The sequence below is a fragment of the Apostichopus japonicus genome, chromosome 22 (assembly GCF_037975245.1).
Source record: "Apostichopus japonicus isolate 1M-3 chromosome 22, ASM3797524v1, whole genome shotgun sequence".
In the NCBI taxonomy this organism is placed as follows: Eukaryota; Metazoa; Echinodermata; class Holothuroidea; order Aspidochirotida; family Stichopodidae; genus Apostichopus; species Apostichopus japonicus.
The window spans coordinates 169,365-193,295 of record NC_092582.1 but is presented as its reverse complement, the minus strand read 5'-3'; the positions used below and the strand labels follow the sequence as shown (position 1 = coordinate 193,295).

Below are 23,931 nucleotides of genomic sequence, written 5' to 3'. Positions count from 1 at the left end.
AACTAATTAAGAGTAACTTCCTCTGAATCTAGGAGAAAATCTATGTTCAAAACTATCCTCATCACCTTGAAAACCTCAAGGACTAATTAGAAATTAACGTTTTAATATTCGCATCCGAAAATAGATATCTGAAAATGCGATTTTAAAACAAGACAATGATGACGTCATGTTAGGAACACAAGTGCCAAGCCCAGGCACGTACTGGATGCGCGACAATCATACCGTCACACATACACGCACATTTACACTGAGAGAACAACCACTGTATTACGCTATATCGCTAGAAATTTCAAGTTTGTTTTACAACATGTTGTAAAATATCCGAGAGAAATGCCGATCCGTTGTGTTGTTGGGGGCTGCACAAATGTCATAACCCATGCAATTAGCCTTCATCCATGGCTGAAGGACTGATACGGTTCTAACACCTCAGGTCCACCCTCAACGTTCGGTCCAATATTGGCATGGTCATCGCCTTCACTCTCTGCTTCGAATATGAGAAAGGGCGCACTAATTATAGCCCAATTTCACTGCCTGGTGAAGAACCACTACCACTTTGAAGTTCGGTTGCCGCATTTGGTTATAAATCTGACATTCCACGGGAAATTTCGATCTGACTTCGCGCCGACTTGTTATCGATTGTTTTGTGTATTTATGCAGTGGCGTAGGAAGGTACTTTTGAGTGTGGGGGGGGGGCTGAAGACTGATGGCCGGCCTGGGGGAGGGGTCTAAGGGGAGGGGGTGTCCCCTCCCCTTTGAACTTTTTTTGCATTTCCAGGTGGCCTCAGACGTAATGTGGTGCAATACAGCACACTTCAACCCACCTACTCCATTTTGTATATAATTTTGCATTTTCACCTGGCCTTAGATGCAATTTGGTGCTCCAAATGAGATTTTTTTCTCATTTGGAAATGAAAAAGGGGTTTTCTGACTTGCGAAGCGGGGGGGGGGGGTACGAAGCGGGGGGGGGATACTTCCGCCCCTCAATATTTTTCACTGGGGGGGGGCTGGCGCCCCCCAGCCCCCCGGTTCCTCCGCCCTTGTATTTATGTACACTTGTCGTACTGTAAGTATGATGTGTGTTCGGAGGAATCAGCGAGAGCAAAGTCGTGTTCATAACATGACGTCACATGACGTCATGAGATTAGCAAAATTTTCAGCCGAACGAACTTTCAAGCCCGAAGAGGGTAAATTAAATCTCAATTTTCGAAGGGAAAAATCAAATTTTTAACTGGCGGAATGGTTGATATATGTTCTAGAGAGCATGCTTAGATTTATCCCCAAAAGACAGGACGTTAACATTTTCGTGTCATGGCCACTTTAAATTGACATTTTGAGAACAGTTGGTGAAATTTACGGAACCATACCGTGGATTATATCGAAGGCCGTATGCCTTAGGACTATAGCGTTCGTCCGGTCTATTGTATTTACACGCTTTGCGTTTGCCATGATTGATTCGTTTCACGAACGTCTAATACACAAACTAACGTTTATCGTTAGTATCACACTAATGGTATGTACAGGCTGCAATAATGTACCTATGATTTGCAGGTGTTTGCCTATCTAGCTCGTCCGTTTTTACGAAAGCTAATAAAAAAGCGTAATGAATATTTTTGTACATTTATGTGTGTATGTTTGTATCATTGTATGCATGCGCGGCGATCATGGGGGGACGAGGGGACATGTGCCCCCCAATATTTTAGGTGGGGGATATAGTATCTAATATCCCCCCAAATATTTGATGGCATAGTTTTATTTTGTGGCTATAAATAGAAAGTAATGCATGAGATTATTTATCCATCATACTTGGCGGTGGCTAAAACTTCATCCAACACATGCTGCATGAGGTAAATGACACTTCGTGGTCGTTTCTGTGACCTGTGACCGTATAGCAAGTTGTCACTCATGATGATTATCATAATGTCTGTTAATGTCTGTACACATGTGTATGAGTGTAAGTACGTACAAACATATGTATGACCCACATCGATATGGGTTCACTGGGTTTCCATTTTGCCTGTTGTTTCCTACTGCAGATTTCTAACCGCAGGCGCGTAGCCAAGGGCGGGGGGGGGGGAGAGGGCGACCACCCCCCCCCCTTGAGCATACGTTTTGTATTTTTTTATGATATCGCTAGTAATTTTCAAAATAGAAAATGCTAAGATGCAACCTACAAGACCTGGGAAGTGCCACTTCCAGCGATCTGGGAGGAATTTTCGGCCAAAATTTCTTTAACGCTTCGCGCCTTGCGACACAATGTGGCGCTACGCTTAGATAGTTTGCCTACAAGCTTAGCCCCTCCCTTCGCAAATTCCTTGCTACGCGCCCGTCTAACCGTGTCATAAATTGTTACATAATATCATCACAGCGGGACACGTCCCCACCAACTTTTTCAGTGGTGGGGACATGATAGACCGTGTTCCCAACAATTTGTCTTGACCAAACGCTGCATTTCAAATTCCCATGTATTGAATTTTGGCACAGTTTGATCCAGCATTGTGCAAATGACATGCAGCAGTTCTCATTTTATTATATTTATCCGCAGTTGTTAAATATAGGACAGAAATCGCATTTGCGGCAGTCTATAATTGTTTTCTGGGAGGCGACATCGTATACAAAAGTCTACTTGCATTATTTGTGCCCTAATTTTTTTTCTGCAGACGCCCATGTATTTCCCCAAACTAAATTTCTAAGCCATGAGATCTTAAAGTTAAGGAGGTTTGGGAGCATCACTGGGCCTGGGAAGTGTTATTTCCGGCGATCTGGGAGGTATATTTGCCCAAAAAATTCTTGTACGCTGCGCGCGAACCCATGGTCGCGCTCCGCTTAGAATCAGAGAACAGACACGCGTCCCCACCATTATTCCAGACTGATCTGCGCCCATGCCTGCACCCAAGCAAATGTCCCCCAAATATTTGAAACAAATCGCCGCCCCTGATTGTATGTATGTATGTATGAACTCGCGAAGAAGCCATCATTGGCTTATCAAAGCCGCAAGCTGACCGAAGTCAGTCTCTTAGACTCATAATTTAACGTCCATGATTTTGAATTGTCAATTGTCAACAACTCTGTAACTGGACGACATACATTTATCTTGGAGGGACTCGAACTCGGGACCTTATAATTGAAAGGCACCAGCGTTAGCCACTGAGCTAACACTGCGTATGAAGAGAGAACACATCTATGAAGGGTTTATTTTTCTCCTTTTTGGAGGTTTTCATTTGCAGTTATCGTTACGCGTAAAGTTGACTAATACATCAATGTTCGTATAAAATGAGCGAAACAGGTGGTTTGTTATTGTCTGACGTCATGCACGTGGTATAAATTAATGGTGTCCAAAGTATATATATATATATATATATATATATATATATATATATATATATATATATATATATATATATATATATATACATATACATATATATATATATATATATATATATATATATATATATATATATATCCAATTTGATGTCAACATGTTACAATTCCATATTAATATGTCGAAAGAAAATACAATATATCATTACGTCCATCAACATATCAAATTCAACATAAGCATGACATGTTCACATGGAGTTGTAACATGTTAATATAAAATTTGGCACATATATTTTAACTTTTTGACACTTCACTTTCGACATTTATGGAACCTTTGCTCTCTGTATTATCATTCAATACAACTCCAATAGATAAGTGTGTAGATACACGTTCTACAGCATTTCCCTTAATAATAACAGGTGGTGCTGGAGTACCCTTTTGTCTAAAAGCAATACTTTCTTTTATTTTAGAAATATTTAGTTCTTCGAATGACTGCAGCTGTCGGAGGTATGCCCGGTCATCATTTCCATAGCTAAGACCTGGCGTGGTTGTATCATCGGCAAATTTGATTAGAGGGCACATCTCGTTTATGTATTGCTGTTTATAATAAGCTACGCATCTTGGTGAAATTTGCTTGCAATTGCAAACATATTTCATTTGTTTAATGTGATGTTTGTCTTTTCATAGAAGAAAATAAAATACTTCTGTAACCCTCTTTTGCTGTCATTAGCTATAAAGTAAAAGAGGAAGAAAGAATCCTTGATTAACAAATGAGTCCAACATGTGTTTTAGCAAGTCACAATTAGTGTTGGCCTCCTTCCTGCACAGGGCTACTTGGGTTCTTCCATTTCGGATAGGTAAACAAAATAACATAACAAATATTAATTAGGGGGGGGGGCAGCTTTCCCAAGCTCCACACTCTCCCCCACATAAAATGGTGTCGACCTCGACATGTATTACCTACAGTCAGTATTAGGTGCTACATTCACAATACAAATACTTGAAGAACAAGATATATCTAAGCATCCAAAAATGAGGACTTCGGCTCTGAAAATTCAGATCCATACTCTGAAACGTTGGCAACCGCTCCAGAGAACTCGTCCTGGTGACTTCTGAAAATCACTTTATAAACAATGGAGTTCCTACTTAATCAAATAAATTCATAGAGGAACAAAACTAAACATGTCTGAAGAACTTCTTTCCTAGGTGAATAAGTTACGCTAAAATACACTTTACATACAGTGTAACTACCAGTGACGTATCAAAATCACTACTTGGTGTGTAACTGATGTACTTAACCTTATTTCGTAAACATTCTTTACATGCTGCAGCATTGACCTTATTAACCTTATCTCATTACCTGACATGTTAACTGTTAACTTCAGTAATAAAGTCTGTGAAACATGAGTTAAGTAAATATCCTATGCTATGTACATGTAACTATTGGGCTTGGTCTCTGTGGTGGATGGTCTGTCTCTGGTTGAAATGGCACGTTCTGGTGGTGTGGAGGATACTGTCCGTTCAGTGGATAGAGGAATGGCTGGTAGAATTGCCAGGGAGACATCTATCTTACAGGTGGCATCTGGTGTCCCATGTGCTGCTGGTGGAAGGGTTGGTAGGGAGACATACATTGTAGACCTGGTAGTGGGGATGGTGCATAATTCTCTCCTCTGTGTTGGGTCTGTCCTGCCACTGACATACAAAAGGGATCAGGTGTGCTCATGGTAGAATATTGGAAAGGCAATGGGGGACGCCTGTCTCTCACCGGCCTTTGAAAGTCCTGCTGCTCGTCTAAATCTGGTGTTGCAGTACAGTCATTGGTAGTGTTAGGCACTTCTATTGGTTGTGGTTGATCGTGCATATGTTGATACATAGTCTCTGGTGGTGGTGAACCCTCCTGCTCCAAGCTGTCAACTTCTTCGGGCATTACCTGGCGAGGAACTATTTCTTATTGTGTGGGATTTTGCTTTAAGTCAGGATCTCCCTCACTGGATTGGTGAATTAACTCTGTGGTGTCGGGCTGGGGAGGTTGGTTGGCTACAATCCGCATGTATTGCTCGAGATAGTCATCGTCCTCTCCGGAACTGAGATCATCCTCTCCGGGACTAAGATCACCCTGAGGAGGATCATTTTGCAATGATGTCTCTTGTTGCTTCATTCCTTGCTGCTTTCCTTTGTTCTGTTGTTGCTGGAGAGGAGTAGGGTGGTGTGGGTCCTCATTCTCATGGCACAGGTAGTTACATGGCATAAGAAGATTGCGATGTAGAATTCTATTTCTGCCCACTCCATCTTCTGGTTGTAGCTTGTACACTGGCATGTCATCTCCCTGTCGTGATACTACGGTATGGATCTTGTCCTCATAATGTGATCTCAGCTTTCCAGGTCCAAGATGTGGTGCGGTATTCTTTATCAAGACACGATCACCTGGATTCAAACTTTGTGAAGCTGCATTCCTGATTGCTCTATCCAACTTTTTCTTGTTCCTCTGAGCTGCTTTTTGACTGTTTAGTCTCACTTTTGTATAGGCCTCTTCCATCCGAGCTTTCCAGTCGGCCACGTACTTGGGGTAGCCAGGGTTATCAGGCGGTTGAGTTTCGTGTTGTCTGAAAACCATGTCAATAGGTAATTGAGGTGGTCTGCCGAAAAGAAGTTGAAACGGAGAATAACCAGTTGAGTCATGTTTACAACAATTGTATGCATGGATGACGGCATTCAAGTGCTGACTCCATTTTGATTTTTCGGTTGACGGTACATGATTCCCTTTCATTTTAGTTTTGTGTTTCTGTGTGTCTCTCCTCTTGTTTGTTTGTTTGTTTGTATTTCTGTGTGTCTCTCCTCTTGTTTGTTTGTTTGTATTTCTGTGTGTCTCTCCTCTTGTTTGTTTGTTTGTGTTTCTGTGTGTCTCTCCTCTTGTTTGTTTGTGTTTCTGTGTGTCTCTCCTCTTGTTTGTTTGTTTGTATTTCTGTGTGTCTCTCCTCTTGTTTGTTTGTTTGTATTTCTGTGTGTCTCTCCTCTTGTTTGTTTGTGTTTCTGTGTGTCTCTCCTCTTGTTTGTTTGTATTTCTGTGTGTCTCTCCTCTTGTTTGTTTGTTTGTTTGTGTTTCTGTGTGTCTCTCCTCTTGTTTGTTTGTTTGTGTTTCTGTGTGTCTCTCCTCTTGTGTGTTTGTTTGTTTGTGTTTCTGTGTGTCTCTCCTCTTGTTTGTTTGTTTGTGTTTCTGTGTGTCTCTCCTCTTGTTTGTTTGTTTGTTTGTGTTTCTGTGTGTCTCTCCTCTTGTTTGTTTGTGTTTCTGTGTGTCTCTCCTCTTGTTTGTTTGTTTGTGTTTCTGTGTGTCTCTCCTCTTTACCTTGACAGGAGCTTTCTTTGTTGTTTCTCCTCCAGATGCCTTCGTCAGTAAAGCAAATATGGTGCTGCTCTTCTCGAAAAGTGCTTAAGATATTTTCGTATTTACGTATTGTCGTTTACGATTTCAATAAAAGTAAATCTTTTTCTTGGAAAAAAAGATATTTTAATGGATGGTTAGCCAATCAAGCATCTGCATAGTATTAAGTTTCTCGGAGTTTATATTGATTGTTAACTTACTTGGTGTGAACATATATCAAATATTGCAAACACTGTGGCGAAAAATTGTTGGTATCATTTCTAAGTTGAAACACTACTTTCCTCAGAATTTTCTTAGAATGCTTTACCAAACATTAGTTTTCCCCCATTTTTCATATTGCTGTAATATCTGGTCTGGCACCTATAATGTTTATCTTCACCCTCTTGAAATCCTACAAGAGAAAGCCTCATTCGTCATATAACTCATTCTGAATATTGTGAACACACCAGCTCACTTTTCAAATTGCTCAACTTATTCAAATTTAGCGATATTATTAGGCTGAATGTAGCCACATTCCCTTACAATGCTTGGAATGGCTTACATCCTGCAGCCTTTCATGACTTCTTCACTATAAGCAGCGCCACACATAGTCACCGCACTAGAAGTGCCGGTCAAGCACACCACAACTTATGTAATACAACATTTGGTACGTTAAGTTTAAAGAATCGTGCTATAAGGCCATGGAATTCTCTAACTGCTGCTATAAAATCAAAACCATCTAAAGTAACATTAGAAAAACGCTAAAAAGAAGTAATTGATAAATCGTTTATGTCGTATGATATTAATTATTTCCCTTTGGCGTTCCATAGTTAGAGTGAGTTAAAATATATATCCGGCTTAACTCATTGAGCAGACGTCCATGGCGGTAGGATGGATGTAGATGTAACATGATAAACTTGTCCATACGGTAGAAAGAAACGTATATAAAATCAACGACCACGTGGGAGCACAAGATTTATGTCCTGTAACTTTTGAAGTTTTTGTACATTCGGTACTGACACGAATTTGGGTGGGGGGGGGGCAGTAATCCGCACGAGGAGCAGGATGGTGAGGGGGGGGGGTGTCTCAGCCTGTGTGCGGTTTAATGTTTAATTATGATGTGTAAATTAAGGATAGGCATTTTACCTACAAATACTTTACAATTACTGTAAAAAACAATTAAAAAAAACTAGCATACGAAAATCTGCCGTTTATGATCTTCGTAACATGTGAAAACATCAACAACGTAACATAATGATCGCCCATTGCTTACGTTGCTGTGGAGATTACAGGCGACATCACTATAAGGACCTCAGTTTGTAGGAGTGCCTTTTCTTCTTCAGATTTTTTGTTGTTTGACATTCTGTGACATAAGGCCCATTGGGGTTTGACGTTTTGAGTAAGCGAAAAACTTTAGGCATAACCCAGACAGACCATCGCGTTGATTGGAGAAACTCTACAAATATCGGTATAACACAAGAATGTCATGACCTGAGGTGTCAACTCTAACTTTTAAAGGTCATTCCGTCATCATCCCGACATAGTGAAACACTAGTGCTGGCTGTTCTGCCATGTTCACATGTATCGTTTCTTGTCCAAATTACGATGTTATTTAATGAGGTAGAAATCGGGGAAGGGGAGGGGGGAAGTTTACGAATGTTTTCGCTAGTCCAGTGTGGCAAAGATGTTTACTTACAAAATAGTATCTACTGTAGCGGTGTAGTTATTATAGCAATGAGAACACCGGCTGGCAAATCAACTCTAGAAATGTCGGTTGAAATCTCGAAGATATATTTATACACACATTTTCTGGTTTGAACATTTTCGAATGTGAAAGAATAATTCAAGGGCTAAAAACTCTGAGACCAAACGCAAATAAAGTGGTTTTTGTGAATACCAAATAAATACCTCCGTATGGGACTTGATTCTCTCCATCGGAGGTCACCATTCGTTCAGATAAACCAAGAAACGGTAACAGAATTGTATCAAGAACAAGGCCTTATCACACGACTTAATAACAGTGAATCCCTTCACTGGAATCGGTAGTAACTTGTCACACACACACTGCCTAAATATTCATAACTAAATCAGTCGCTTCTGTGGCACAATAGTGTGCCACGTCCAAAAGGGTGCTGGAATATATAATGAATATATGCGATGGTGACGGCGTGTGTGTGTGCGACGGCTTGGCCTGTAAATACGATAATTATAAAAAACTATATTGGTGGTGATCTTCATATTAGGTATGTGTAATCCAAGAACTCCATATGTTCATGTTGGATGAACTCCATATGTAGTACATGAAAGCACCTTATTGAGTAGAATTGCCTTAATGGTTTCTGTCGAAGTCACAGGTCATTTGAGGTCAAAGTCTGAAAACATTGTAAACACGATAACGAAAAAACTATAAGGTGGATGAACTTCATATGTAATATGTGGATGCACCATATTAAGAAGAAACTTTTTTCTATGGAGGTCGAAGGTCATTGGAGGTCAACAGAGGTCAAAGTCTCATCACTTTTTAAGCTCACATACTCAAAATAAAAAGCTCTAATTTACGTGATCCAACTTATTGAGTATAAGAAATATTTTGTTTCTGCTGAGGTCGAAGTTCATTTCGGTGGTCATTGGTCAAAAAAGTTACATTGTAGATGGGTGATTGTTGCCCCATAATGAGTACTACCTACATTTAGGTAAATATATATTTTTTTAATACTGTCCTCCACAAAGGTGCACAGGTCACAATAGTTTTCCTGTCAACCTGTGTTGAGAAGTGTTTGGTAGTGCGGCATTATTCTGCAGCTTCATGTTTTACATCGGCTGGAGCTGATACAGTACACAATTGGGCTATTTAAACATTTTGCCAAATTGTCACCATTTCTGAAACTACTGTTAGTCATAGTTCTATATTTAAAAAAAAAAAACGTTCTGACTCACGTAGTTGAAAGACTGGCACAGGCAACATTAGGTCTTTAGTACCAAAATGCAAAAATTAGGAGGAAAAATGCGACAGATCTAACTTCTAACATCTTCCTTCAATATGACCATCACATCATGCTTTAACTTGTAGCCCATTTCGTTGATTAATGACTTTTCTATGTCACTATAACTGATACATGATTTGACCTTTGCTCTTGTGGCCGAGATATAACTTTCAGATAGTACCTTTTACAATGGTCAAGTTATCTGGTATTCTTTTCTGATGTTCCTTTACTTTATTTTAGGACACAGTTTCCCCATGCAGCTGCTCTATCAATCATTTGATTTAGTATAGGCGATACTCTTATAAGGCAAGGAATCACTAAGCTGACTGGCTTTCTGTTTTATATTTGGGGGGGGGGGGGGCGTCTCGCTAAGTTACGTGCGACAAGCAACTGCATCACTGTATCATTTCCGGCAATGTGTAACGTAAGCGTAACTCGCTAAGTCGAACAAAACATTCAAGATGTCGTCTTGTCATACTATCACGCTACGCCTACAACTCGCCTGTCACTTCAGAACCAGCGTAGTTTTGTGAGTTTTCTTAGGCTCAATTTCAAAGTTTATTTGAATCGTTGAAAGTGTATTTCATATACCTTAATGCGCATTAACTGCTGATTCGTTACGGATGAAAGAACGCCTGCACAGAATTAATTCCTAACTTTTCCACATTCCACGGAAGAAAAAACCATTTCGCTTCGTCACTTCTTGAGTAACTACTTACTATACGCCATTACCATACGGACCCCTAGTTTTCTACGTTTTATTTCGTTTCTGTTAACAAAACAACCTTGGAGGGCATAAATAACTATCCAAATTAATAGACGGTAGATTGAGCGATATCATTAAAGAATCATAATTATATAATTAACTACTTTGAGTAACTGTAAATGTTCAGTTCGCTTCCACGTTTATTTGTGTCGTAAGTTTAGAATAGGCTATGTTAGCCGATCCTCTCGAATTACTACTCAAGGTTGACCCAGTAAACGTTTGGATTTGAATTGCAAGTTCTTTTGGTAGACACTAGGCTACGAGTACTAAACTTCACCTATCTATACACGTTCCCTTTAAGCGTTAAACTTGAAATCAATATTGTCATTGAAATCACAGTTGAACGCCCACGAAGTTCGTCAGTTGTTGCTCAATACTAAGCAGATGATGATGTACTGATAAATATCACTGTCAAGTCTCAAATGTTCCAGCTACAGTCAAATAATATTGGGATAATGTGCTATTAATGCCATGTATCAAATGGCATATATAGCAGCCAGTTGTCCTTTAATTTCATAACAGATGCATGTAACCAATTAATGCTGATGTTTGTTTTAAAGTGGAACGATAGTGACAGAAAAAAAATCTCTCATTTTCATATATAATGTAGTTTATATGTTACCAAGCAACATATTTTGTTAATTTTCCAAATAGCTCAACGGAAAGTTATAAAAAAGGGAATTAAAACATCGTTTTTTCGTCTCCGTAATTTAGGAATTTGCAAACACTGCAACGACCTTGAACAGCCCTCAGGTCAGTGAAAGACGTCACTGTGATGATCTTTTCTGTTGTGAACTGTTCAGTACGGAGCTGTGCGTGCATTTCGTGTCAGCATAACTGTTATTTTCCGGCGTAATGTTCAAGACATAAATAGATAATGAATATCATGGTGTTTCTTGATTTCTTCACCACGTGTTAACAAGTTTTTTTTTACGAATTTTGCGGCGATTTCGCAACGATTTCCCAATATCTGAAGAGGTAACTCGCAAACTGGTCCAAAGTAACGTAAATCTCAAGATCACGTTTTTGGCGGGTTTTATACAGAGTGATGTATGAATGTGCTCACTTACCAGTCAACTGGCACAATAACAATAGTGATGATAGTCTCAAACGTAGTTTAGTATAACATCCGAAAGAAAATCCAAAGTTCTAAACAAAGTAGATTCGCTTGTATGCACTAGGCCTACTGTAAGACATAAACGTTCCTTGTTCCGTGCGTCATTAAATCCAACAGAAAGGTTTCATTGAGCTTGAAATACAACCGCATTTGAACTCAATCGAGTAGTTAGTCTAGCTCTAACAATTTTCTCAGTACATGCAATGCCTATTGCGTTTATTCACATGCATGCCTCGTGGTTTGGGCTTCAGGAGGAATCGTATTCTAGCCCAACTTCACGTAGGTCCGCAACGGTACTTTCACACTGTGCAAACATAAGTGACAGTGTGCGCTACCGTAAGTAATACTTACACGATGTTTTGTTTCGCTCGAGCATACACACATTTCCTATTCGTATTACATTTAAAGTGGTTTGGAGGGTATGAACACATCTCCGCCCCAAAAAACTCTGCCTAAGCGACGTCCATGCCCCAATTGAAATTTGCACGTGGATTCTCTCCTCACATAGTCACTAGTTAGGTTGTTCACGTCTGACATGTCTTCCAGTTCCAACATTTTCTGTTGCATTTATCGGGATATATATAAATAATACGGCATAAAAGCATCAATCTTTCACACTTTTTTTACTTTAGTGACCTTGCCACACGCAAATTTCAATTGGGCCCAAGATGGCTCTATGACCGATTATTCCGTAATTTACATTGGGGCAGTCGGCTTCACTAAAACGACAAGAAAAAGCAGGAACAATAACACCTTATTAAAATTAGACCGTTAAATGTCTCACGCAGAGTATCAAATCTCCTCTCTGGTTTAGGTTGTTTTTCGAGTCCAATATAGAGTAGGTTGCAACTAAACTTACACACTAAGTGCACACTGCTGAAGTACACTACTCCGAGCTCACTTTGTTATCATCATAATGACGTCACATGTCACTGTAGATCACGTGATCATCATATCGCTGTTCGCGAAAAGCCCAAGTTTTGTTTAAAAAATCAACGAGTTTAGGAATTTTTTTGAGCCTTTCCCAACATCGGATTGACTTGAATTTTCACATGTGTAATATGGAAACCAACTAGAATACTCTTGAATAAAATCGTATTTTTTCGTCGATGCTGAAAAATCACTATCGTTCATCTTTAATTCCTTGGTGAGGGGAGGGGAGGGGGGGGGGTGTCGATAAATATTCCACCTGTGTCACTATCAGTCTACAGTAGTTCTATAATTGTATCGTACGTACGAATGGCAGGCTGCCTAGACTTTCTCTTCACGTGAAACCTTTCAATTTGAAAGGCGCATTTATTTAACGAATGGAAAGACAAACCAATCTTATATGTTCTTCACTGCCCTTAAAATTGTGTTTTTTCTAATGCTGCCCATTATAGGGTGATCTATACAGAATTTTACTCATGATATGCCATGGTCCCAGAAAAAGAAGAGTTTGAGTGCTGGTAATCTACCCTTTGTTAAGATTAATCAGTTCCAAAATATGCTAAATTTAGCACTCTTCTTAAGACGCAATTGAATATGACGTCGACTCCTCAGTGCAGGGCTAAGTACTAATGTGAGTCCATTTTTGATTAATTACTACTGATCCAAACGTCTGCAGACGTTTGGATCAGTAGTAATTAATCAAAAAAATGCTTTTCAACTTCACAACAACAGAGCACATTTGGATGACATTCGGCACCATTTGTCCTTTTTAGTAGCATTTGAGGCTATAATAGTCTTACAGGTACTTCTATCAGGGAGTTGTTATATATGGAACAACTCACTGCTTCTACTACGCTCTGTTTTGTACATTATAGACACTAATGCACTGTTAGTATCGGTACCAAGTAGTGGAGCCACTTTAATCGATGAGCCTCGGGTGCTTAACGGGTCATTTCGTAAATTAATACTGACTTATGGTCCCTCTGGTAGACTTAATACTAGTCCAGTTACTTAGATTGTTACCTTTAAACGTTCATTTCTGAAAACATCAAGCTGTTATATAAGTACAACTCGGACTGATAGCCTTGTTTTACTGTCTATAAAATATAATAAGTTAATGTTGAGCATAAGCCATCCTTCTTCGAATATGTCTGTTCATTAGGCCTACTAGTCAATCACAAGCAAATGACAAAGAACACAATCCTTATTACTGACCGCTGTATTGTATCGCTGACACCTTCTGGAATGCACGAAAAATCAGACTTGACAGTACATCGTTGCTTAGCGATAGCGTCTTAGTAATCACAAGATACCGTTGTATAGAACAGATTATGAAAGTTTTATATTATATAAAGTTAAACCTTCTTATACTCACATCAAACTAATGTGCCGGGTGTCTGTGAAGTTCAGAAGTTAACCTTTTGTACTGCAATTATCCCGGTATGCCCTGTGAGAATGACGGTAACATTCTTCCGTCTAGTTTCAATCATTTCCTCAGTGATCCATTATCGTCTGGAGCAGAAAAGATCAAGGGGTCCTGTCGGTTGGCATCTTTGGGAATGTAGAACATATATCACACAAATTTCCACGATCGGGTTTCCCTGAGGCGACGCAGACAGAGATGATATTAACCCGGAAATTGATCAGCTTACATTATGGTTTAGAAATAGATTTGCTCCCATTCTATCGGCTCTTTCGGGTGACATGTTAAATATTTCACAACAGTTTTGGCTTTGTCGTGAAACTATGTGGTGTAAAATAAGCAACATAATCCTCTATATTTGTATCTTATACTATACCACCACTGCATCCTCATACAGTTCATACTCTTTGCACCTACTACAGCAAGATGGTCTCTTAGAATATCCATTGTCTTCTCTCCTCATATGTTGCAAATTTTAAGATCAAATCAACTATAAAATGAGGTAGCTTTTAGTTGACAATATAAACAGTCCCAAATCACGTATATATTTCCTTTAAACCATTTCACAATTTGAATTTTTTTGTATGTTTTTACTATTTCCTTTAAATACGGTGAAGTCATGACAGTTGAGTGAACAAAATTGATGACATATAGAAAACAATGGCAGGAAAAGACGCCCACCCATTGGTTGTAGAAGAAAACCGTTAACCCGGCCCGCATATAAATAATTCATCTGTTTGATGTGGTGCACTGGTGTACAGGAACTAACTGATTGAAATCTCACCGTGAAGGAAAACTATTTAAATTCATGTGTAGTAAACTGTAGTAAAGTACTTGTAAGTGATATAGAGAAGGACCGTCAACGTTGTGGAGAAAAACGGTGATGGTGGTGAGAATGATGACAATGACAGCTTTTAATGATGATAATGTGCGTGGTGATAACGGTAATGGGGGCAGTTATGGTGGCAGTGGTGATAACGGTGATGGTGGCAGTTATGGTGAAGATGGTGATAACGGTAATGGGGGCAGTTATGGTGAAGATGGTGATAACGGTAATGGGGGCAGTTATGGTGAAGATGGTGATAACGGTGATGGTGGCAGTTATGGTGTAGGTGGTGATAAATGTTATGGTGGCAGTGGTGATAACGGTGATGGTGGCAGTTATGGTGAAGATGGTGATAACAGTAATGGGGGCAGTTATGGTGAAGATGGTGATAACGGTAATGGGGGCAGTTATGGTGAAGATGGTGATAACGGTGATGGTGGCAGTTATGGTGTAGGTGGTGATAAATGTTTTGGTGGCAGTGGTGATAACGGTGATGGTGGCAGTTATGGTGAAGATGGTGATAACAGTGATGGTGGCAGTTATGGTGAAGATGATGATAACGGTGATGGTGGCAGTTATGGTGAAGATGATGATAACGGTGATGGTGGCAGTTATGTTGAAGACGGTGATGGTGGCAGTTATAATGACGGTGGTGTAATGGTGGCAGTGGTAAATGTGATGGTAACGGTAATGGTGGCAATTATGGTGAAGGTGGTGGTAACATTAGAAATAAATCGGACTTGGACAAAATATTTTAAACTTATACTCTAGGTGTGGACGGGTCTTAGTAGGCTATATGGGGTCGTGATCGACATTACGTTGATTAGATAACTGTAGGTTTTCAGTTTTGTATTCTTCAAGTTAATTTTTGACTTCGTTAGATGTTTTGAACACTTTGAGTGTGCCTTTCTTCTCACAGGCTCGGTTGATCTGATACAGAAGTTGGACATACCACGTCTATCTGAACGAACGGTTGGTATTTGTGATAACAGGGTCCCAAGCAGGAACCTGGGGCAAGTGACCAGAATGGTGGACACAGCTTATCAAATTACATCCTCTCAACAACTTAGCAGAGAAACTGCAGATCTTTTCTCGGGTAAAGTTTTTTACTAAATATCTCATCCGGTTTTGAAAGAACTTCTTGCATTGTTTTACTTAATGCTTTATTCTACGGGTACAGTGTTTTGGATTCCGTTTTGCTTGAGCGATTAAAAAACATAGGAGGGTAGCGTTGTCTTAGTCTGGACACCTTAAAATATTTAACCAGGATTACGTTTAAGCAAACTATGTACAATCGTGGCTCGGTCGTTTTCAGCAGAAGATTGGTAAATTATATTAGAAGTCAGTTTGGTGGCAAGTTTTGACCCAGTTACTTTAGAGGATTGGAGTACAGTGGTGGCACATACTGTGAACAGTTCGTTCAATTGGAAGTGTGTACAGCTGCGAGCAGATACTGGTGTCTATAACCCTGAATGGATGCAAAATCATACGAACTTGATTGGAATAATTGACTGATTGTGAAATATTTCGAATATAGACTTTTCGCATATAGGCCTACTTTGTGCAAAACTTGATCCAATGAAACACATTTTGAATTCCATTCTAAATTGTGTTTATATACATGTCTTTTAATTTTACAGGTACTCTTCCAGAGGATTTTTCCATCATTTTAACACTTAAATCAACATCAAGAAAGGCTACGCTATTTACCCTTCATGGTGAAGGCTCTGCACAACTCACAGTACATGTTGGCAAGAAAACCACCTTGCAATATACTGATAATTTAGGCAAGCCCGGTGCAGATGGAAGTCCTAAATTTTCAGAATTTAATCTTAACGATAACAAGTAAGTACTTGGAATTTGGATAATAAATGAATGAATAAATGAATGGATGAATTAAATACTGACTCAATTAATTAATTAATTATAAATAGTTTTTCTTGTAAGTTATCAGTCCTTATTTAAGTTTCATTGAAATGGAAGGAAAGAGACCGAAAGAGACAGAGACAATGTGGTCTCTTATATCCCTGTAGAAATACTTAACTTAACCCACACATTTCGTGTCAGCTAAGCTGGCAAGGATGGTCTGATGTTTTGGTCATCCGGCCTTAATCTATTCATTGTATTCGCAGCGGGTAGCATTTTTCAAGTTCCAACATTGTACAGACACAATATCGTCAAAGTACACGTGAGATCTTCTGGTTTGCTTATATACAGGCAATACGAAACAAGTAGGCACGTACTTAATCTATATTGTGGAGTATTCAACCCTTTCTAAAGTCTCTAGATGATGAGCATACTCATCAATGTTTATGCCTAGTCCTCTTCCTCTGTCTAGGATTATTTTCAGCATGTTTCCGACACCTATTTGCCATACATCCACCATGGTTAATAAAGTCCCGAACAGCTGATCATCTTTATGCATTAATGATAATCTCCGTATACGTAACACAAACTCGATGCTGACCTGAGCATCAACTGCAACCTGCCCGAAGTCCATCTCAATAAGATTGCAGGTGGTATACCATGTGAAACACATTCTTGATTGGTTTTATGGCGGAGGTACTATCGACATCCGTCTGAATGACATCCTACTTGAGTGGCTGTGTAATTCATACATCATGAAAAGATAGATCCATAGTAAGGCTTGATCTTGTCGCTCGTGGTTAATAACATACCAGTATAGTTCAGTGGCTGTGTAATTCATACATCATGAAAAGATAGATCCATAGTAAGGCTTGATCTTGTCGCTCGTGGTTAATAACATACCAGTATAGTTGAGTGGCTGTGTAGTTTAGTCATCATGAAAAGATAGATTCCTAGTCAGGGTTGATCTTGTCGCTCGTGGTTAATAACATAACAGTATAGTCGAGTGGCTGTGCATGTAATTTAGTCATCATGAAATGGTAGATTTCCTAGTCAGGGTTGATCTTGTCGCTCGTTGTTAATAACATACCAGTATAGTTGAGTGGCTGTGTAATTCATACATCATGAAATGGTAGATTCCTAGTCAGGGTTGATCTTGTCGCTCGTGGTTAATAACATAACAGTATAGTCGAGTGGCTGTGCATGTAATTTAGTCATCATGAAATGGTAGATTCCTAGTCAGGGTTGATCTTGTCGCTCGTTGTTAATAACATACCAGTATAGTCGAGTGGCTGTGCATGTAATTTAGTCATCATGAAATGGTAGATTCCTAGTCAGGGTTGATCTTGTCGCTCATTGTTAATTAATAATATACTAGTCTAGTGGCCCGCGGCTTTATATTTCACACACCTTTCGCTGCTTTTGGCAGTAGGACGTTGCGCAATTGCACAATATATGGCTAAATTGTACTGTTACCCGATTCTTATTACACACCCACTAAACGGATGGCTACGTCAATGAATCGGCCTTAAGTTGCCAAGAAAGGTGGATGCATTTCCCCTGAGAATCAGGCGGGTCATTGCCGTCTTCTGTTGTTGTAATTACGGTGTCATTGTCACTTTCGCCATTCTGGAATTGACAGCAATATTAGCTTTCTTGCCGGAAATCAGTCATAATACCACTATTTCCGTTTAACGTAACTATAGGGTACAATGAAATCCATTAAATTGCATATCGTCGGTGCTACAACAATAACAGTACTAAAAATAGAAGCGAGTTATCAGTGAAAATTAGCTCTACTCAAAACGCAACCTTAAAGCAAACACATGATTACTTTGTTCCTCCCTATAGATACACTGCTGTTAAATAAATTCCATCCTTCAGTATTTGACCGCAATCACACAATATAGTACCTTCGTTTGCACGTATTAAAACCAATGCCGTAGCACCGCATACAGAAATCTATTCATGTGTTGGTATATGTGATTGTGTAACACGAGCTTGTATACTAAAAACATTGAGATATCGTAAGTGGTCAAAATAGCCAATATTAACTAATATCGTATAAGTGACGAAGTAACATTTTATCTGTGGCTGTAGGTTTCGTCATGATATGAAAAAATCTACATGTGGCATGCCTTTCATGACCTACAGAACCATGCTGTTTTGGAGGTCGAAGGTCGTTTGTATGTTTAGGCCATGAGGGAATGCCTACATTATGCAAAGTTTTTGGAGTTATAATGTTAGTGGATGCCAATAAACAAATCTTTCATAAGCAGAACATCTCAAGAAAAGAAAATGCTGCCACTGGTCTCACAGTTATGGCAGTTAAGTTGTTTAGTTGTCAATATCTGGCGATCGTATCAAACCAACCAAATTTACGGAGAGCCAAACGTTCCATAAATGTCGAAAAAAAGAGTGAAGTGTCCAAGTTAATATATATATGTCCAATTCGATATCAACATGTTACAATTCCATATGAACATGTCGAAACAAAATACCAATATGTCATTACGTCTATCAACATGTCAAATTCAACATCAGCATGTCGAAAACTTGTAACAGCATGCCACTACTACATTGGTCATGTCAACATTGCTTGCTATACAATATTAACGTCATGCTATAATTTTGGCACATCGGCGCGCGCCATCGTTTCAGTAATGCCCAAAACTGTATATATATGTCGAGATTTATATGAGAATGTCCAAAACTTGTGCCAGCATGTTGAGAGAAGGAAATAAAATATTCAAGCCACAGGGATCACGTTGATGCATTAGTGCAATTTTTGGGCCCTTTGTCTATTTTCACATGATTAATTCCTGTGTGGGCAATTGGGCCTTTGAGGTTGCTGCATGGGCCCCGTTACAGTTAAAAAATGAAGTCGTTGGTATTTTTGGATACCACAATGTCCAATAGGGCCAACACCTCTAAAAGAATAATCCTGCTTTTTGTTAACATAATCAAATCATGTGTGGGCCATGGGCCCTTTATGGCTGTTGCATGGGGACCGGTACAGATAAAAGTCGTAGATGGTATTTTTTGGTTTCTCCAATGTATAAATGGTCCAATGCAACTACAGGAATTATCCTTGTGTCTTTGCACATGATTAAATCACGTGTGGGCCATGGGCCCTTGAGGTTGTCTGGGCCATGGTAGAGGATAAATTTGTAGTCATAGGTTTTTCTTTTTTTAATACCAGATAACCATAGGGTCCAGCGCCAATAAAAAACATCATCCTGCTCTCTTTTCACATGATTAAATCATGTGTGGGCTACGGGCCCTTTCTGGCTGCTGTCTGTGACCTGTGTTGTATTACGTATTGGTCAATGACGTTGGTAGTGTTAAATATTCATATTATTGGCGAGGTTTATTGGCATCCCAACGGAAAATATCTTCGGGAAATACAAAGTTGAAAGTTGTAAATTTTTCGACTTTTCTGCCACCATTTGAAAAAAGATTTAAATAGATAAGCTAGTTATGTATGTCGTTATGGCATAGCATAGTGGAGTCAGTGAGGTTGAGAAAAATCATAGAAAAGGACGCAAAATGCTGCTTTAAAGCAAACAGGTGTGATGTCATAGTTGCACACTGAAAAAATAATGTTTTTTCTTTCTTTATTTTCCAGTCAATTTATTTGACCTTGGATTAGATAGTTACTATAGTGTGTCTAAAGGGGGATGTGGATATTATAACATACCAATGCCTATGGTACATTCTCATTATGGATGCATCCATTTTTGGAGTATAAAATAAGACGTAAATTTTAAAGAATTACGAAACATTATTTATCATTGTACAACAACGACGTCACACCCGTTTGCTAATAGTTCACTTTGGTACGAAAAAGTTTTGACCTGGACTATTCTTTTAAAGTCTAAAATGTATAAACATGTAAAACGTGAAAAGGAAGCATCACAAGCCGTTAGGCCTTTAACAATTCATAGCTCTCATGTTGGCCTCTGCATGTGAGCATATAATCAGTGCTTTGAAAATGTAGCCGGTGAAAAATTTCAAAATTAAAGTATTACTCAGAGTAATAGGCCTACAGTGCTGGTTAGAATTTAACAATGTAGGCCTACATATGGTGAATAATTGCATTTTCCATTGTTATACAACACCTAATTGTATTCTGGTCATTTGATTGGCCAATTGCTCGTTGATTGCCAAATCCGCTCTATTCCACTCTATGAAATAGAACCATTGGTTATACTTTTTTGGTAGCACTTTTTCAATGGTAGGAGAGCAGAGAAACCTGTCTGTTCAAAACAATCTGTTGCATGAATGCATTTTACCCATCTTAATATAATATGTTGTATAAAACAAATAATGAATGGTTTCCATTCGTCCAATAGTGCAAATATTTCATGAGTTGAAAGATGGAATGTTCCATTCAACTCGGCTGCGCCTCGTTGAATGGAACATTCGATCTTTCAACTCATGAAATATTTGCACTATTGCACTCATAACCATTCATTATTTGTACACTAACCGGCGTAAGTAGGCCTACACGTACAGTCCAATGTCGCATAATGGTGAAATATGCCGAACGATAGCCTACATCTCAAGATGTTGGGTGTTATCATCTCCGTTAAAAATCCACACTTTGATCTGTTATGGATTTATCTTACTCCCCAGTACTGGCCTATACCCTAACTTTACGTAAAAATTACCATAACGCTAACGGTCATTCAGAAACTTTATGACAGTTTCTCTTCCCAAGAGATTGGTCGGTCGTTTTCCAAGGAATTTGTTAAGTAATTATTAATCGAAAACTACTAAATGCTTATATAAGTTAGGCCTAATATGCTTTTATAAATTGCTCTGAACCTCCAACGTATTCCGTGCATACATAATCGAAGAAGTGTTCCAAAATACCACGTGGACAAAAGCCTTTGAAGTTAGCAGTAAAATATACTCTATTGTGGTTTAAAATCATATTTGGCAATCACCTCACTATGTATGTATGAATGACGTCTTTGATGAAACATGCTAATGTAGTTAAATGGACAGTACTTCATGCTGTATATCGTATGAGCACTGACTTACGAAAGGACGTGTGGGCTAATGATTGTCGGAGACATAGCAGGCTAACGTGTGAGTTACTGCAAGGGCTCAGCCTCTAAGTTTGCAGATTTACTCGATCATCGGATGATGTGTAGGCAAGGCCTACCTTCACGATCCTATAGACAAATAAGCAATTTGAATGAACATGTGCGTTCATGCTCCAAACGTTCATAAAATGTAAAGGCCGCATAGTGAAGGAAGTCTTACCACAGTTTTGGAGAGGTCACGAATTATATCAGTGTTTTTACTCCGTCAGCAAAATCCTTGTCTGCGTCACGTGATACGACAATGAAACCACGGTAGTAGTGAATTCTTTCACGAAGATGAATGATATTCAGTTTAAAGGAACAGTGTTGAATTCCCGGAAACCAACGCATGCTTTTGTTAGTTACCAAGTGCCTCTTTCATCGACTGTTTGTAACCATTGCACTATAGGCCTACATGTACATTTTAAGTTGATGCCCCGTTGCCTGTGGCCTTATTAACACACTAAATGGGGGAGCCTTCCATGCAGCCCATGTGTAGGCTTCCACTCAATGGAACATTTTGTGCCACTCAGTCTGGTCCACCAGTTAAATAAAAGAATTTTTTTACAAAGATGAATAATTCTGATAAAACTAGGTCAAATTATCATATTTTCCCCTCATATTTTTATCAAATCTTTGGCTATGTTAGTGGAAAATCTGGAAATCGTCGACCTTCACCTCCTATATATACAGATCGTCATATTAATTGCTACCAAATTCTCTATCCATTGATACCACAATAGAGCCGCATAATTGGGTTTTTGCCAAGTTACTCTCTAGGATATAATAAATATCAACAAAATCTGCACATTTAACCGAAGTTTATAGTCACTTTAGAGATTGTTGTATTGCAAGAATTTTTATATTTAATAAGAAGAATGAACTTTCCCAAACCTACCTATTTTATTTGGAAGAGAATTTTTGAAAAGTTCGTTTTATTAGGACTGCTTTGAAATCACTGGTAGAAGCCTACCTTCACTCTGTTCATCCACTGGGGTATAAACATGGGCGTAAAAGCTATCATAACGTGAGGGGCAGAAAGCCAATGGAAATGTGGGGTATTCCCCAAATATTCCGTTCAACTCAAGTTATCTCACAATATCGTCTATCGTCTACTTTTTGGTTCCTTGCTGAAAGCAAAGGAACCTATGTATTCAGGTTGGCGTGTGTGTGTGTGTGTATGTGTATGTGTGTGTGTGTGTGTGTGACGCTTAAGCTTGTATGCACGATAACTCAACAAGGGATTGACTGATCATGATCAAACTTGGTGGGTGGGTGGCCCATAGTGAGTAGATGAACCCTATTGTTTTTGGTGCCCACAAAGGTCACCAAAGGTCAGTTATGGTCCAAAATCCCAAAATACTAAAACTGCAATAACTCCCAGTGCCAATGTGCGACAAGGTTGATATTTTGGGACAAGTTGTGAACTGGTTAGGGCAATATTTTGAAACATAACGGTCATGTGATCTGAGGTCACCAAAGGTCAATTAATGTTAAAAAACTAGTATTTTTGCGATAACTTGAGAACGAATTGTCCGTTAGGGTTGGGAGTTGCTTCAGTGTAATCCAATTGTCGACCCACATCTGGGTGACCCTGATTTGACCTCTGGTGACCTTTTCATGTTTTGGGGATTTTTACAGTTTCGATGCTATTTTCAGATGTCAAAGGTACCTTCCGATCATAAATATCGATAGGTTGACCCCCGTGTGACCTTTGTGTGCGAACTTATATGGGGTCAAAGTTTTCGGTCGGAGTTAGGATGGCTGTACAGACTTGTCGTGTTGATTTTTGGAATCAGCAGATCAAACTACATTTGAAACCAAGGTCAAAAGGTCAAAGGTCACATTAGAAAAAATGTGCTTAGTTTGGGAGAAAACGGGCGAAAAAGAAAATGTTTGGTTTTGATGCTAGATTTGGATATCAAAGGTACCTTCCGATCAAAAATGTCAATGGGTTGACACCCGGGTGACCTTTGTGTGTAAAGTTATACAAGGTCAAAGTTAATTTTCAGACATTTAATGCAATAACTCCCAGGGCCAAGGTGTAACAAGGTTGATATTTTGGGACAAGTTGCAAATGGTATAGAGGAATATTTTTAAACTTAACGGTAATGTGATCCGAGGTCATCAAAGGTCAATTAATGTTAAAAAACTAGTATTTTCGGTGAGAAAATGGGCAAAGAAAAAAATGTTTGAATTTTTACAGTTTTGATGCTATATTCACGTCTCACCAATCAAAAATGTCAA

General features: G+C 39.0%; 3 protein-coding genes across 6 annotated transcripts in view; 2 read left to right on the top strand and 1 right to left on the bottom strand.

Annotated features, from left to right (window-relative positions):
- The window catches only part of LOC139964225 (uncharacterized), a 184,854-nt gene that overhangs the window by 27,802 nt on the left and 133,121 nt on the right, over window positions 1-23,931 (top strand). For both annotated transcript variants that reach the window (XM_071965669.1, XM_071965668.1), the window contains exons 2-3: window positions 15,645-15,821; window positions 16,366-16,570. In XM_071965669.1, the coding sequence (XP_071821770.1) occupies window positions 15,645-15,821; window positions 16,366-16,570 (382 nt within the window). The remainder of the gene's footprint in view (window positions 1-15,644; window positions 15,822-16,365; window positions 16,571-23,931) is intronic.
- LOC139964227 (uncharacterized) lies at window positions 992-23,273 on the bottom strand. 3 transcript variants are annotated; one of them, XM_071965672.1, is made up of 2 exons: window positions 21,866-23,273; window positions 992-5,957 (listed from the first exon to the last, which is right to left on the bottom strand). In XM_071965672.1, exon 2 carries the CDS (start codon window positions 5,933-5,935, stop codon window positions 5,270-5,272), a length of 666 nt encoding a protein of 221 aa, XP_071821773.1. In that variant the 5' UTR covers window positions 5,936-5,957; window positions 21,866-23,273; the 3' UTR covers window positions 992-5,269. The 3 variants fall into 3 exon arrangements, with proteins under 3 accessions (XP_071821773.1, XP_071821771.1, XP_071821772.1); XM_071965670.1 differs by lacking the exon at window positions 21,866-23,273 and adding an exon at window positions 13,692-13,845; XM_071965671.1 differs by lacking the exon at window positions 21,866-23,273 and adding an exon at window positions 13,852-14,878 and having other exon boundaries at window positions 3,462-5,957.
- On the top strand, window positions 14,734-15,638 carry LOC139964228 (uncharacterized). Its single transcript, XM_071965673.1, has 2 exons — window positions 14,734-14,831; window positions 14,904-15,638. The coding sequence occupies exons 1-2, from the start codon at window positions 14,783-14,785 to the stop codon at window positions 15,494-15,496; spliced, it is 642 nt and encodes a 213-aa protein (XP_071821774.1). The 5' UTR covers window positions 14,734-14,782; the 3' UTR covers window positions 15,497-15,638.

Coding starts and splice junctions, on each gene's coding strand:
- LOC139964227 (XM_071965672.1), bottom strand. CDS start 5,935: ATGGTTTTCAGACAACACGAAACTCAACCGCCTGATAACCCTGGCTAC.
- LOC139964228 (XM_071965673.1), top strand. CDS start 14,783: ATGGTGGTGAGAATGATGACAATGACAGCTTTTAATGATGATAATGTG. Junction 14,832..14,903: donor TTTTAATGATGATAATGTGC/GTGGTGATAACG, acceptor GTTATGGTGAAG/ATGGTGATAACGGTAATGGG.